This window comes from Aureobasidium namibiae (genome assembly GCF_000721765.1).
Source record: "Aureobasidium namibiae CBS 147.97 unplaced genomic scaffold scaffold_3, whole genome shotgun sequence".
Lineage (NCBI taxonomy): Eukaryota > Fungi > Ascomycota > Dothideomycetes > Dothideales > Saccotheciaceae > Aureobasidium > Aureobasidium namibiae.
This window is the reverse complement of record NW_013581206.1, coordinates 976,058-990,211: the sequence shown is the minus strand read 5'-3', so window position 1 is coordinate 990,211 and position 14,154 is coordinate 976,058. Positions and strand designations below refer to the sequence as shown.

At 52.2% G+C, this 14,154-nt stretch overlaps 4 protein-coding genes across 4 annotated transcripts; 3 read left to right on the top strand and 1 right to left on the bottom strand.

Moving 5' to 3' along the window:
- Positions 1–171: 171 nt before the first annotated feature.
- M436DRAFT_61415 (uncharacterized protein) lies at positions 172–1,900 on the top strand (the record flags this gene model as incomplete). Its single annotated transcript, XM_013574863.1, has 5 exons — positions 172–213; positions 334–1,293; positions 1,594–1,615; positions 1,675–1,794; positions 1,830–1,900. The coding sequence occupies 5 exons, from the start codon at positions 172–174 to the stop codon at positions 1,898–1,900; spliced, it is 1,215 nt and encodes a 404-aa protein (XP_013430317.1).
- A 1,364-nt stretch (positions 1,901–3,264) lies between these two features.
- M436DRAFT_9395 (kinesin-domain-containing protein) lies at positions 3,265–6,372 on the top strand (the record flags this gene model as incomplete). The annotated part of the gene is made up of 3 exons (XM_013574461.1): positions 3,265–4,081; positions 4,139–6,123; positions 6,184–6,372. Coding segments are annotated over 3 exons (2,991 nt in total), but the record flags the coding sequence as incomplete, so codon positions are not given.
- A 3,447-nt stretch (positions 6,373–9,819) lies between these two features.
- Positions 9,820–10,398, top strand: M436DRAFT_40760 (uncharacterized protein; the record flags this gene model as incomplete). Its single annotated transcript, XM_013574788.1, has 1 exon — positions 9,820–10,398. One exon carries the CDS (start codon positions 9,820–9,822, stop codon positions 10,396–10,398), a length of 579 nt encoding a protein of 192 aa, XP_013430242.1.
- A 983-nt stretch (positions 10,399–11,381) lies between these two features.
- M436DRAFT_79394 (kinase-like protein) lies at positions 11,382–13,662 on the bottom strand (the record flags this gene model as incomplete). The annotated part of the gene is made up of 7 exons (XM_013575047.1): positions 11,382–11,776; positions 11,944–12,127; positions 12,212–12,352; positions 12,413–12,465; positions 12,515–12,534; positions 12,588–12,794; positions 12,851–13,662. 7 exons carry the CDS (start codon positions 13,660–13,662, stop codon positions 11,382–11,384), a joined length of 1,812 nt encoding a protein of 603 aa, XP_013430501.1.
- Between the last annotated feature and the right edge of the window lie 492 nt (positions 13,663–14,154).

Sequence of the window (14,154 nt, the reverse complement as noted above, 5' to 3'; positions counted from 1 at the left end):
GGCGAACTCACTATAGGATCACACGATCACCTTCGGGATAGCAACATGCCCAAAGAGAGCCGACATATGTTGACGGACCCTGTCCCGTCTCTCGAAGTCCCTGTATGTCTTCACAGCCACAAACGTTACAGATCTGTTGCACCCGGGGAGGCGGGAAGACCGCTACGATACATGGCCCCGGAAGTCAAAGCCTCCACCGGCACACGCACATGGGTATGTTTGAGTGAGGCGATGCTCCTTTGTTGTCACGACATTGCCTATGACCTCTCGACTCTTCGGAAGCTCATCTCTTTGTGGAGTACGGAAAACGACCGCGCCCATGAACTTACATAGGGTAGGAAAAAGGGGACAAGCCCTCCTTGTGCTATGATTGGCAAAGGATGTCAGCAGAAGGATAGTACAAAGAGCAAGGCAACGGCCACCTCACTGGTCTACACTCTGGAAGGGAAACAGGTGTACATGTGCACATTGTGCAAGTGCTCATGGAAACACGCCTACCACAATCATCCTCATGAGGATCTACGAGACGCCATTGACTACTTCGATACCAAGATGGAAGACCGCCACTGGACAGACCGCAACCTATCTCTTGATGGCAAAGGTTCCTGTGAGAGCTGCGGCGACGAAGGTGCATTCCTCAACGACAGCAGCCACGTGACCTGTTCGAGGTGTTCTCAGAGATGGAGAGGTTGGAGTGGGGACTGTGACTGGGCCAGATCTATCACCAAGGACATGAGCACCGAGGAATGCGAGGATCTCTGGACAGAATTCGTGTCGGAGACTATCGAACGGATAGCAAAGGTGGAATCAAACAAGGCCAGAAGAGACAAAGGATCGTGTGTTGCATGTCCAGCAACAGCAGAGACCACCCTGATGCGGTCGTTACCAGAAGACTTCTTTCCGGATGAGGTCGACGATAAAGACGTCATATGCAACCAGTGCCTGACGCAGTTCTCGGGCAACAGAACCAGGAAGATCTACACCTGGGAAGTTCTTCAAGACTTTATAGACACTCACATGGCTACCCACGAGGCGTCAAAGAAGGATGCCACAGCAAGAGCCACCAAGAACCTCTGCGTGTGCTCTACAGCAGAGGATGAGGTGACTGGTACTGCCTTGGTCGGGATTTTCGAATGCTCAGAGCAGTATCCGTTGTTGTGCAAGATCTGCGCCAATATCTGGCGAAGACATCATTGTAAGAAAAGCAAGACCGATGCGGCACACGACTTTTCGACTCTTGATAAGTTCATCTCCTATTGCCAGAAGCTGAGAATGGACAAGAAAAAAGCCGCCGTGCGTTCGAAGCTCTGCGTTTGCTCAACTCCGGAGCATGAGGTGGTCGGAACGGGCGCTGTCAGCCACTTCAGGTGGTTCGAGGAATATCCCTTGTTCAGAAGGCACAATGATTTCTGGATCAAGGATGGATCCAAAGAGAGTCTAGAAAACACTGCGTCTCGATGGATATGATCCAGTCCTCGAGAACATTGTGCGTTCTGATAGGTATATACGTTACAACCCTTTGCACACGGGGAGGATGGATCCTGAAGTTGTCTTGCGATTTTGATTTCTTATGGTTGTCGATCGCTCTAGTAGGGATGCTGCATAGGACCTCGACGTAGGTCCATGATATCGAAGGACACTATTAATAGCAACAAATACTTGTGATCTCTTCAGGCGTTCTTTTCAGCTCGGAGTACTTGCTCTTCAGAGCCTCTCTATTGGACAAGGTAATTGACTATACACAACTAATGGCTACGAATTACGAGGACGCTAGCAAATTCGCTGTGATTAGCTGTAAGCTATGTACTGCTTGTAATGAAAATGCCTAGCAGGGGTGATGGCCTGTCTATTGGAAGATCGACGTGCCTTACTTTCGATGCTTGGACGCCGTCACATATAGACCGAGTGCCTCGTTGGTGGCAGTATATCAGCCACGCACAGCCGCGACGGTGAAACTGTTTGAGCGGAGCACTCCTCGATTATTCTTCGTTCAATGATAGCAACGTAGAATCTCAAGCTTGGATTCATAGCCTTATCGCTCATAAAATCGATTATAGGCTGTACGGTAACTCTAACACTCGCCGGCTTCAGCTCGTGAACCATAAGCGCAGGGCATGTTTGCAGGTCAATATGAATCTTATTGATCAGCCGCGTATTGCCTTATTGCGGCACCGAGCGTGACAGAATCGCGTAGAGTTCATGAATCCAAATACTCAGTGGAGAAAGGAATGCTGGCCCACGCCCAGCGCAAAGTTTGCGGTGGGCATCATGACAGATATGTCGAAGCTGGGTCGAAAGCTACCACAACATGGAAGCTCCTCGTACTCGGAAGCCGAGGAAGTTCTGCCTGACAGGCGGCAAGAAGTGCGGTTGCGCAAAAGATGGCCACGAAGGTTAAGACTTATGATCTCAGAGCAGTTCGGGCGGCACGGCTACAGACGATGAACGCTTGGATGAACGCCCACCGCACGGTACAATACCCGGACACGCAGCCATTTTCGGCAACGGGTGAGTACGGAGGACCATTACAAGTACCTTTGTGAGTTGGTTGAGAGATGACTCGAGCAAGCAACATAGAGTCAGACAGGAGTGCACGAGATGTGATGGGGAAGCCAATGGCAAGAGTGGGATGAGCTGTCGGCGGAACGGAATGTAGTCGCGCAGGATGACTTCGCAGGTTCGCCCCGGTCTCTGTCGACACAATTCATATGTCGAGAGAAAATCATTGGAGGGCTGCAGATCATTGCCTGTTCCTGTGTGGAGCATGGCTCTTTATGGTTGGCGCATGGGTCGCGGGTTGCTCAGATTGCACATAAGGCTCGACCATGGCAAAGTCAAGGTGGTAGTGAGTAAGGGTTTGATGGGCCAGGACGGGAAGGAATGAGGTTGTTTGATAACCCAAGGGAGAGGGCGTAAGACCTTATAGATGATCGGAGACGTGTGTGGTGTTTCTTCTCGCGAGTTGATTCCCACGCAGAAAGCCCGTTGTTGGATGCATGCCATGTGCTGTGAGCGTTGTTGTTGTTGTTGCTCACGAGTGTGAATCTACCAACGGTCTAGACACAGGAGTGCTGCAGGGGCACTCGGTCGCGCACCATGTCAGGAGGAGGAGGAGTGCAGCTGCTTTTGAAGCTCGACCAGGAGCAGAAAGCACAACGGCACTCGCAGACGCAGCACTACCTGTATCCTCGCCCGGATCCACCATCTCTACAACAACAGCAGCATCACTACCAAAACCAACAGTTCCTCAGCCCGCAGGCGCACCCGCCGCCATCGATTCCGCTGCCGCCGTTGCCAGCTATGACGAGGCCTCGCGGAGCCGACCCGGCTGGAGAAGCAGCGTCGGACAAGGAGCGGGAGCGCGCATATGCAGCTGTTGTTGTTTCACCACGACAAAGGCCGCCTGCAGCGACCGCCATCCCTCGCTCCATCACCTCGTCGCCATCTATCCCTACCCTGCGCACCCAGGCATCCTCGCCGTCGCCGTCGCCGTCGCGAGTGCCGACGCCCAACTTGCGCAAAGCCGTCAGCATCGAAGCCTTCTCGCGGCCCCCTGCCAGTGGCATTGGCTCAGCCAGCCCCCTTGCGCAACTGCCTTCGTCCAGCCCGAGAAGCTCCTCGCAGGCCTCGAGTCCTCGACTGCTTAACTCCCATTCTTCTGCCGTACCGCGCCTACCCTTGACCGTTGCCCAACCCCATAGCGGACTGCGCAAACCACAATCCAAGCCGTCTCTTCGCAATCTGCGCTCCAAAACCTCTACTGCCTCGCTCAGCACCACCGTCGTTAGCGCCGTCCGCACGTCCAAGAGCGAGAGCTTGCTGAGCATTCCCTCTCCGCCCGGGAGTCGCTCGTCCTCGGCTCCCGTCTCCCCGGCTACCCCTCTTACCCCCAACACCCCCGTGGCCGACAGTACCATGCTCGAAGCATCCAATGCCGACAAGGATAAAGAGGCAAAGGGAAACATCACCGTCAGCGTCCGTGTGCGCCCCGACGCTGCAGCAGACACCCAACCCGACGGAGAATGGCTGGTCGATGGACGGCGCTCCCTCATCAGCTACGAAAGTGGAGAGTATCGCTATGGTGCGTCATCCCAACTCAATTGCCAATGTCAACTTATGCTAATCCTTTCCGCCACAGACAATGTATTCTCACCACACGATCAAAATGCCCGAGTATACGAATCTGCCGCCAAACGTTTGGTGCGCCGTGTCATGGAAGGCTACCATGGCACTGTATTTGCCTACGGAATGACGGGTACTGGTAAAACATTCTCGATGCAGGGTACTGCCATGTCTCCTGGTGTTATCCCGCTCGCCATCACCGATATCTTCTCATATATTCGCCAAAACCCAGCTCGCGAGTTTTTGTTGCGTGTCAGTTATCTCGAAATCTACAACGAGAAGATCTACGATCTGCTGAATCCGGACTCAAACGAAGAAATCAAGCTGCGAGAAGACCCCCGACGTGGTGTTTATGCGACACCCTTGAAGGAAGAGATCGTACAAAGCCCTAACCAGCTACTCAGAGTCATCGCGCGAGGTGACCAGCAGAGGCGTGTGGCAGGTACCCAGTTCAATGCCCGCTCTTCACGCTCTCACGCTGTCGTGCAAATTGTCGTCGAGTCGCGTGAACGCTCTGCGGGCCCTGTCGGCGACACGAGGCGGGACAAGCTGCTACCGGGCAGCGTCCTGGTGTCGACCCTATCCCTGATCGATCTTGCTGGTTCCGAAAAAGCAGCAGAGAGCAAGGAGCGCCGCACCGAAGGAGGTCACATCAACAAGTCCTTGCTAACGCTAGGTACTGTTATCGCTCGTCTGTCCGGCGACAAGGAAATCGCCGACAAAGATCAAAAGCATCTTCCCTACAGAGATAGCAAGCTCACCCGTCTTCTACAACCCGCTCTTTCTGGGAACTCTCTGGTCTCCATCCTTTGCACCGTGCAGCTGTCTTCAGCTTCGAGCAGCGCTGCCGCAACCTCCTCGCACACGACCGAAACCTTAAACACACTCAAGTTCGCAAGCAGAGCTAAAAACAACCTTGTCAGCCATGCGAAACGGAACGAGTCCAATCCTTCCGATGGCGCAGATCCACGAAGTCGAGCTTTGCTGGATAGGTACAAGCTCGAGATTATCGAATTAAGGGGCCAACTGGAAGAACAAAGCAAAATCAAGAATGAGGCCGAGAAGGCCGAGAAAGTAGAGATCGAAGAGGAGCGCTGGAGAGAACGAGAACGCGAGAGTGCCGAACGCCACGAAGAGCAAATGCTGGAGATGCAGCTCGCCAGGACTGCCCTGAAAGAGCGCATCGCCCATCTGAACCGACTGATTCTGAGTTCCAAGTCGCTAGGGGTGAACTCGGGCCGCTTCTCTAACGCCAGTTCGAGCATGCCAATCCTCCAGCGAACGAGCACACAGAGCACCTTGGAACGACCGAGGAGCCGGAGACCAGGAAGTAGCGGGAGTCAGACCGCATCGAGTCGCATCCAATCGGGCTCCACCATAGCGGGCATGCTTCCCATAGCACGGACCTCGCAAATCGAACTGGCTTCGGCATCAGAAGACGAGAACGATGATGAGGAGATGGCAGCTGACGAGGACGCCTTGAACCCCGGGAGCGCCTCCTCGGCTCGCCAAATCAGTGCTTTGCAAGCCGATCTCGCAGACAAGGATAGATACATTGCGACTCTGGAGAAGCGTTTGTTGCAGACTCGCAACAACTCTTACAGCAAAGCGAGCAGCGCAAGATCACCTCTTGCCAGCCGTGTACCTTCTCGAGATGGGCAGAACGCAGATGCCGTTATCAAGGAGAAGGACCATGAGATCGAACGACTTAAGCAAAAGCTTGAAGATCAGACTCGTATGGTGCACGCACTCAGAAACGCAGCCAGAAAACGCGATGTGCTCGATACCTCTGGGGCTATGTCTCAACACCCAGCATTCAGACAAAGCCCCACGGCATCTCCGGACAAAAGGGAGACACGCACACCATTCCGCAGCATGAGTCGACCAGAACTCTTCCGCAGTGCCAGTGGGCCTGTCAGTGCTGTCAACCAGATATCACCGCCTAGTTCGCCGCCTCCTGAAGTACAAAACTTCTCCCGATTGTCAAAGCACCCCACTTCCGTTCGACCAGCTGACACGGAAGTCGAAGAAGTGACTGACAACAAGGGGCCTGCCGCCGAGTCATCGATCAACGTGGCAAGAGTCACGAGCGCTAGCAACGCGCCTGGTACCAGGAGAACCGTGGATGAGATGACAAAGCTTTTGGATGAGATGATCCAAGACAAGGTCAACACTGGCCATGTGATCCGCGGTGACAGAGGCAGCTTGCGGGTGAAGCGCGACACAGTCATGAGTCGTGCAGGCAACGAGGCTATACCCTCGTATGACGCTGAAGCAGGTGCGGCTGCTCTGCAATTCGAAAAGCCGCAGTTCATATGACGAGTGTTGGTTGCCTGATGTGACTATTCCCTTTCGCTGACTGGATGCAGAGTCCGCGGAAGGAGCAGAACATCTCATTTTGTTTTTGAGCGTTGAGTGGATAACAAGTTACCGGTCAGAAAGGAAGAACCATAGAGGTATCGGCCGAGGATACGAGCCAGTGTAGGGCTTGGGATTGTGATGTGTTAGCGAATCATCGCGGGTTTTTCTTCTTTTGATACCCTATTAACAAGGCATACAAGATGGTGGAACGCCTTCTTGATTTCTCTTTTTGGCTTATTGTTGGCCGGCGGCTGTCTGTTGGGTACCCACGCATTGGAATCTTGGTAATAACAATCTCCGGGGAGTTTTAGGGCGGAAGGCCTCGAAGGTAGCCTTTGGTACTTCTAGAACGAAGAACATAGAGGAATAGAGACGGAGATAATCTAAAGGGAAGAGGGACGTTGGTTTCCAAAACAAGAAGCTGTTTCCGAGCAGGTGTCGTCAAACGCTGAATAGAAGAGAGATTACCATAACCCTTGGTCCGCGGCGGGAGAATCGTGGTGACATTGCAGGGCCGACCGTATGGTGTTATGGCAGCTGGCTGAACGGCACGACGTGGTTTTGGCTTCTAGAAGGGCTTCGTTGTTAGGCCTTCCATCTAGTCTACTACAGAGGGCTGCCTCCACACTGCCGGGCGGGTTAGGTCAACCATCACTCACTCGGACAGCGGCGTGCGGATATTATGGTATGCCTGATCGCGCAATGTGATCTACTTGTTCATTCCGGATATAGTTGTCTGTATGATACATCATTGGACATTGTATAGGCACGACAAACAAAGGAAGATTGATGCTTGACCGGATTCCTGGAATTCTGCTTACAAAGTGAGCCGCTGCTGCAAACATCCGGGTCCGTGTGGATGCGGGTTGTTGTTTTGGGCTGCAAGAGAGATCGCTTAGCGCGCTTCGCGTGTTCTCTTCTTCTTCTTACCGAGGCAGAGACCAGCTCAAGAGCATTGCGTTTGGAATGGGCTTGCCTGTCGTGTCTGGGAGTCGACGGCTCGCGGGTCTACCGGAGGCAGTCTTGCTCTTGCCGCAAATGCTCACCTTCTAGAAGCCTTGTGGAACGTCGGTGCCCCTCCTTGTCAATTTCGCGAACAGACCCACGCGCCGCTGCAAAGAAGAAAGCACTGAGGGCTCTGTTCGGAAGCATCGACTTCTTTTTACCTCGTGGCTTCTTCCCCTGCTGCTTGTGCTGGTGGCATCACGGCAACATTGCACAACCCGCCGTGTGCCGATGCTGCCCCATGTATGTTCTATCGGTGAGGCAGGGAAAGGTAAGTTAGAGTGCGACTAATATCAACAGCCAGGTTGAATTGTCTCGTGGGTTATGATTGCTCAGCGGACCCAAAAAGAGGGGTCCGATTTTGCCAGAGTTTGGTTCTCGCGGCCCAATCACACTTGATCGATACACAGCAATAGATCTTCCTCTGAAGAAGACTTGGAGATCGTGGAGCGCCTACAACCTTGATAGATTGCGACGGTGGACACGAGGACTTGTTCAATCACCGATCCAAAGCGTGCTCAATTCAAAACCAGACTCAGCAGTTGCTCTTGCTCTGATTAGAGAGTACTTGCTCGACATGGCAGCGAACATGAGTTCTTGCAGAGCCCGGGCGCCGTTTACTGTCTTGCTGACCATGTCCTCTTCTTCCTTCCTGAATTCGTCAAGCCTCTCCCGGTGCCGCCGTCAGCCCACAAAAGCCGTTGTGCACAGGAAACGTGCCTTGAGTCATGATGAAACAACCTTGTCCTCCGAGACTTGTCCCTCTTCCCTCCACCACACGGCGGCGCTGTATCAGTGCCACGGTGCCGTCTCGTCTGCCCGAGATTGCCGGGTTTCGGCTTGAACAAGGGACCCAAAGGCGTGGTGATTGGAACAAAGGTAACAGCCGGACGCATCGCGTGGATGTACGTGTTTCCAGGGATCGACGTTGGACGTTGCGAAAAGAAAATCAGCGCTCGGCCCTGTCTGCCACATTTTGGCTTTTGCTCCAATAGAACAGGCTGTTGCCATAATATCACACGCAAGCAATCGCGTACCACAGCCGTGACTGACAGGCGGAAGTGTCGTATTCAGACTGGTGGTGGACATGAGTAGTACCCACGACTCTCCTGGGCATCTCTCGGCCTGGTTCAGCGACCCGTCTCCGGCCAGGGGATTGTCGGGCAGCACCAGGCCACCAAAACATGGAACCTGCGTTTTTGATCCCAGACCGTCTTGTGCGAAGCTTTTCGGTCGGCTTTGCCCTCTCTGGCAGACGTGTGTTGGTGCACTGCGACGCTGATGCCCATCTCTGAGGCGTGCCTGGAGTTGTGCACACACCACACCCGTCCCCTGCTCATTTCAGTGCGTAGTGCACCGTAACAAGACAGATCCCTCTGCTTTCCTTCACATGTTGTGATGACGAAGGCGCCCGCAATTGCAGCGATTGGCACATTTGGGAGGGGCTGCGGTTCTGTTTATATCAGCTAAGCACTTTCCTCGACTACCGCAAAAACACATTTTTTTCTTTCCAGCGAGCCATTGAGATCCACATCCCCACTGCCTCGAACCCCCTCTCCATTTGCAACACAACTAGTGGCGGTATGTCATCGGTTATGATTGCTCGGCTTTGTTCAGAACCCTCTCTCAATCCTGCATTTCGACTGCCCGATACTTCTTCCTCCCAACCCGGTGCCTCGGTCAAACCTACTAGAAAATACTCCCCTACATCGACTCCGATCATGTACACTGCTCGTAGTCCGCTGGAGGACTCGTTCAACTTCCAGCAATCGCAGCCAACCTCTCGACCCAGTCTAAGTAGGCGTCCTACCCTACTCCAACAGTCTGGCCTGTACGTCCACGATATATAATGCTTATCTCACCGCCCAAAGCTAATCTAATCATATCAGGTACACACCCGCTTCTCCAGAAGCCTCACGAGCAAACAGGTCATACTTTTCTTCTGGCCTGCAGCAGAGCGACCGCTCATGGGCTGCATCACCATGGCCGACCACTAACCCAAGAGATTCGGGTTCTTCAGTGGGCTCCTCGAGAATGTCTTCGGCTGGAGGACTGGCAGTTGGCTCTCAAAGATCGCCAAACCTACCCGTCTTCCCTCCATCGCCGGACTACTACAACAACTCATTCATCTCATCAAACCCTTACACGACAGCACCACCCCCAGGACTTAACACAGTAGACTTGAACAACGCCCAACAGCTGCAACAGCTTCAGCAACTCCAACAACTTCAACAGCAGCAGCAGCAGACTCAGCAGCAGCAACAGCATCAGCAGTCGGGAATGCTTCACCCTAACTACAACTCGGCCGCCATGGGTAATGACGGAGGTGCAATGCTGCCTGGTAGCTCGCACCGCCGCTCCTCAGGCCGTGACGAGTTCGACGGACCTCACCAACTGCTAGCTAAGCCCACCAACTCACACCTCGAGACCCCCGAGTCAGAGCTGATCCAGCTGCCTGTATCTCTTTATGCTGAAGAGCAGGACTCGATACTCACGCGCGTCAACGACCGCCTCTCACAATGCGCCTACGACTTTGTAGCCAAATATCAGTTCCCCATCCCTCTGGAGCCCGACAAGAGACCCGTCCGCGTTCCTGCCGACCGCGAATGGACGGAGTGGTGCTACCTGCTCAAGCGCCTAGCGACCAAACGCCGCATCCCAGCTCGCGTTCTCTACAACGGACAGATCAAACAATTGGTGACCGTGTTGGAGAACTCGCTCGAAATGCGCCATGCAGCAAAACATCAGAGCAGACCTCTAAAGGACGATCGCAACGTGCTGCAGCTCATTTCTGCCGGCTTGCAAGTCTCAAAGATGCTCAAGGATCCCGACGCCATGAGGTATCTCGATGAGCTGTACGTTGCTGCCGAGCGCTTGATTGAGAGCAGACGTGGTAATCAGTCTGCTTGAGTGTGCTCCATTCCAAATCTAGAGGTTGCTCCTTCTGTGGGGTGGGGACCTCAGCTGCAAGCCTTTCTCCACGACAGCCCATCTAATGTATAACATACCCTCAAAGGCTTGAGCAATGTGCATAAGGCGTAACGATCACTCTGTCGCGGATCATCCGGGATCACATCTCTTGGTCACACAATTCGGGCGCGGAGGTTGGGTCCTTCTTCATGTTTCAGCCTCTCTTGCGCCACCAACAATCATGACCGGCAAGCCGTTTTCTCCATGATCGACACCTTGCAAGGCTTATCCCTTCTGTTTCACCTTTCTCCACGCAGCTCTTTCCCAAACGGGAGAGGATGCTGTGTCAGTTTTCTCTTCTTCTGCTTTCCTATTCTGACCGATGGCTTGGTTTGGTTGAAGAATGTCTTGTAAGACGTGTATACATGTTACTTTGATCTACTTTGCTTCTTGTCTTGCATTTTCCGGTAGTTGGAGTATTGTTTTTGGTTGTTCTTGTTTAGAGTTCTTGGTTGATCACCTCTTGGAGATCTAGGGGGTAGCATTGCGAATCTGTACGGTCGGTTTACGAAAAATAGGGGAAAAACAAAGGATGTAGAGCTTGGTTCGAGTCACGGTCTAGATATCTTGAGACAGTTATTCGATATATCTAGATGTTCACATATAGAAATATATCTTCTTTGATACAGTTCTTCCTCTATGCACACTTGCGACTTCGTCTTTATTGAACCTGTGCAATAATATCTCGCGACAGAATCTTCATGTGTTTGTACGGAGTAAGGATATCGTTCAACTCCAAGGTGACAAGAGACAGCAACGATGATGCAGTCTGACGTTGAGTGTGTCGCTAGCTGAGCATCATTCAGAACATAGTGAGAAGGGAGGAAATTCCATGACCCAAGCAAAGCAAAATAAACACATTCGTCAACATAAAGACTCAAGAACTATAACTACCACCGTTCGCATCACCCTCACCGTTGTCTCTATCTCGGGCGAGAGGGTACATATTCACTCTCACTACTAAGACTTGATCCGCTTGGGCCCTCCATCGGATCGTCGTCGTAATCATTGTAATCTTCCTCTGCGGCCTCGTCGTCTGCATCCCCTGGATCCTGATCTCCACCATCGTCACCCGAAGAATCCTCGTCATCAGAAGAGTCTGGCCCCGCCGAACCTCCTTTCTTAGCCTTTGGTTTCTTCTCTTTCGGCAGAGATGGGATGTCATCAAAGAAGTCATTGATCTGCAACTTTTCACTCGGCGCCCAGTGCAGCCGTTGTGGCCACAAGTCAAACTCGTTGCAAGACGGTGCCGTGGCCATTTCTTTCCAATGTGTCTCGCTATCGTAGAATTGTTTGATGATGTCCCTTGGAGTAGGTCCTATGATAGAGATGTGATTAGCATAGTCTCGTAAAGTTATGGTTGCAAAGACAACACAATTGCGCTCCATGCACGAGCTCGTCCACTTCCATTCTAGGACACACCGTCCAGAATGAGGCAAATACCAGCACCTGAGGTATGGGACCTGGACATGTAGGTCAACTTACGTGTATCTGGGTCTGCGCGTAACATATCCCTGAGCAGGTCTCTGAGGGCATCACTGTAACAGCTATCCAAATCGGCCAGTGAGTCCAGGTACTCGTCTTCATCCAAATCTAAACTCGTGTAATCGTTAGATTCTGGGTCCTCTAGTCTCATGAGAACCACAATCGACTGTGCAATCTGCCAGACCTATCGCGACGTCCAAGGTCAGCTCCCGAATCTTGGATATACTAGGCTTTTCTCCAATCCGTAGATGCGAGAGGTACAACTCACGTTCGTAGCAGTAGACGTCTTCCATATTGATACACCTCGATCCATCTCTGGCGGAATGAAGCCATCTGTTACTGCATCGCCCCAACCCGGATTGTTTTCATCAAATGGAGTCGTTATGCGTGCAGAGCCAAAATCACCAATCTTTGTGAAAAACATCAGAATTCAAGTTTGGAGAACCACGTGTGTGACGAAGGCACTGACCTTGCAGATTGGATATCTCGGAAACTCTTGAGGGTCTGGCTTGGTCATGAAAACTAATTGTGTGTTAGCAGACTCGACTTGATGCCATTCGCTGTTACTGACTGTTCAACGGCTTGATGTCTCTGCATTGCGTGTTAGTCACAGACATGCAACCGTGGTGGTAATCGTCACTTACTGATGAACCACGTAATTTTCCATGTACCGTTTCAATGGTATGTTCTCCATGCGATGGAGAGCAATAGCCATCTGCTTCAGGTAGTACCAGACAAATGGCTCGGGGACCACTTCTGAAGCCGAAGTCTTGACCGTGGCTGGATCTTTTTCACTCCCAGAGCCTTTTTCACTACCAGAGTCTGCTCCAGACTGCCTGAACACATGCCGACTGTGTCGAATTGTCAGTTTCTGTACACCATGTGCATGCAGCCTTTGAACACTTACTATTTCTTTTTCTGTGCCCTCTTCAAACCGTTGAGATCACCACCTTCGCAGTATTCCATGTAAGTCCTGCAGGTCTGCCAAGTGAAGTTGACAGAATGACTGATGTATTCTACAAGATGTCGTTCCCATTTGTTCGGAGTCGGAAGGGTCAACAGCCTGTGCGTGATTGATTCCCGAGGATCGCAACGGTATCTGCCTTCCTCCCACCAATCTTTGTTATCCCAGTATGTCTTGCTCCAGGAATCTTTGATGACGATGCGTTCAGTGATTTTTTGGTTCTCGTCACACCTGACGAACAGTCGAGCACAGCCCTGGCCACCGCTTCCGAGTTCTCCCTTCACACCAATCCAGCCTCCATCTAGCCTCTTGACTGCCTGGAACAAAGCTTTGATGCCCTTTGCTTCCTCCCTTCTTTTCTCTGAGTCCAAAGCAATTTCGAGCGCGGCTTTGCTGGGAGCGGGTGGAGCCTTGGACTCGGGTGGGACAGGTATAGGTCCTTTAGGTACTGCTTGAGTCGGTTTGGCGGTCTTGTCGCTGTAGTTTGGGTGAACCGATCCGTTATTGTCATAGTTCAGATCCCAGGGAAGGTCTCTGTAATCGAGGTCTTCAAGTTCAATACGAGGTATTCCAACTGCTTCTCCACCAGCAGCGCCAAAAGTAGGCATATCGTCCGCCTCATCGAGGCCTTCGTCCTCAGGCGGTGCATCTTGCATCTCTTCATCGTCATCGTCATCCATGCTTTCATCTTTACGAGGTTTCTTGGCTCCCCTTGCTGCCGACTCGTCGCTCTCCCGATCTCGTTTTGGTGCCATGATTAGTAACTGTCAGTGAGTACGTAAGAAGAGCCTGTAACATTAGTAGGACGGCATTCATCCAATGCCATCATATATCTCTACATCTCTATGAGATCTTTGTTCGAGCCGGATTCGGCCGACTTCGGTGTTCTAAAATATGGCCATTTCTTTGATCGTTCGAGTCGTAAGACATCAACTGCTTTCGGCCACAGCGACATTGTATGTCCACAAAGAATGTGCGTCCCGAACGCCGTGAATCGATGGAAACCATTTTTGTTGAATAATGGTGCCGCCAATAAAGAACAAAGGCTGTGTTGTAGCTGGGCTATAAGTCGAACGAGAGGAAGGAGCGAGCGTGCGTCAGTGGGTGTCAAAGAAAGTCCGAAAGTCAACATTCCTCGGAAGATCGGCAGACGGCCTGACTGATGTGAGCGGTCGTATGCTCTTGCCTATACATATATCTAATCTTACATTGTTTCAGATATCTGGCGAGTGTTGAATCCATCAACT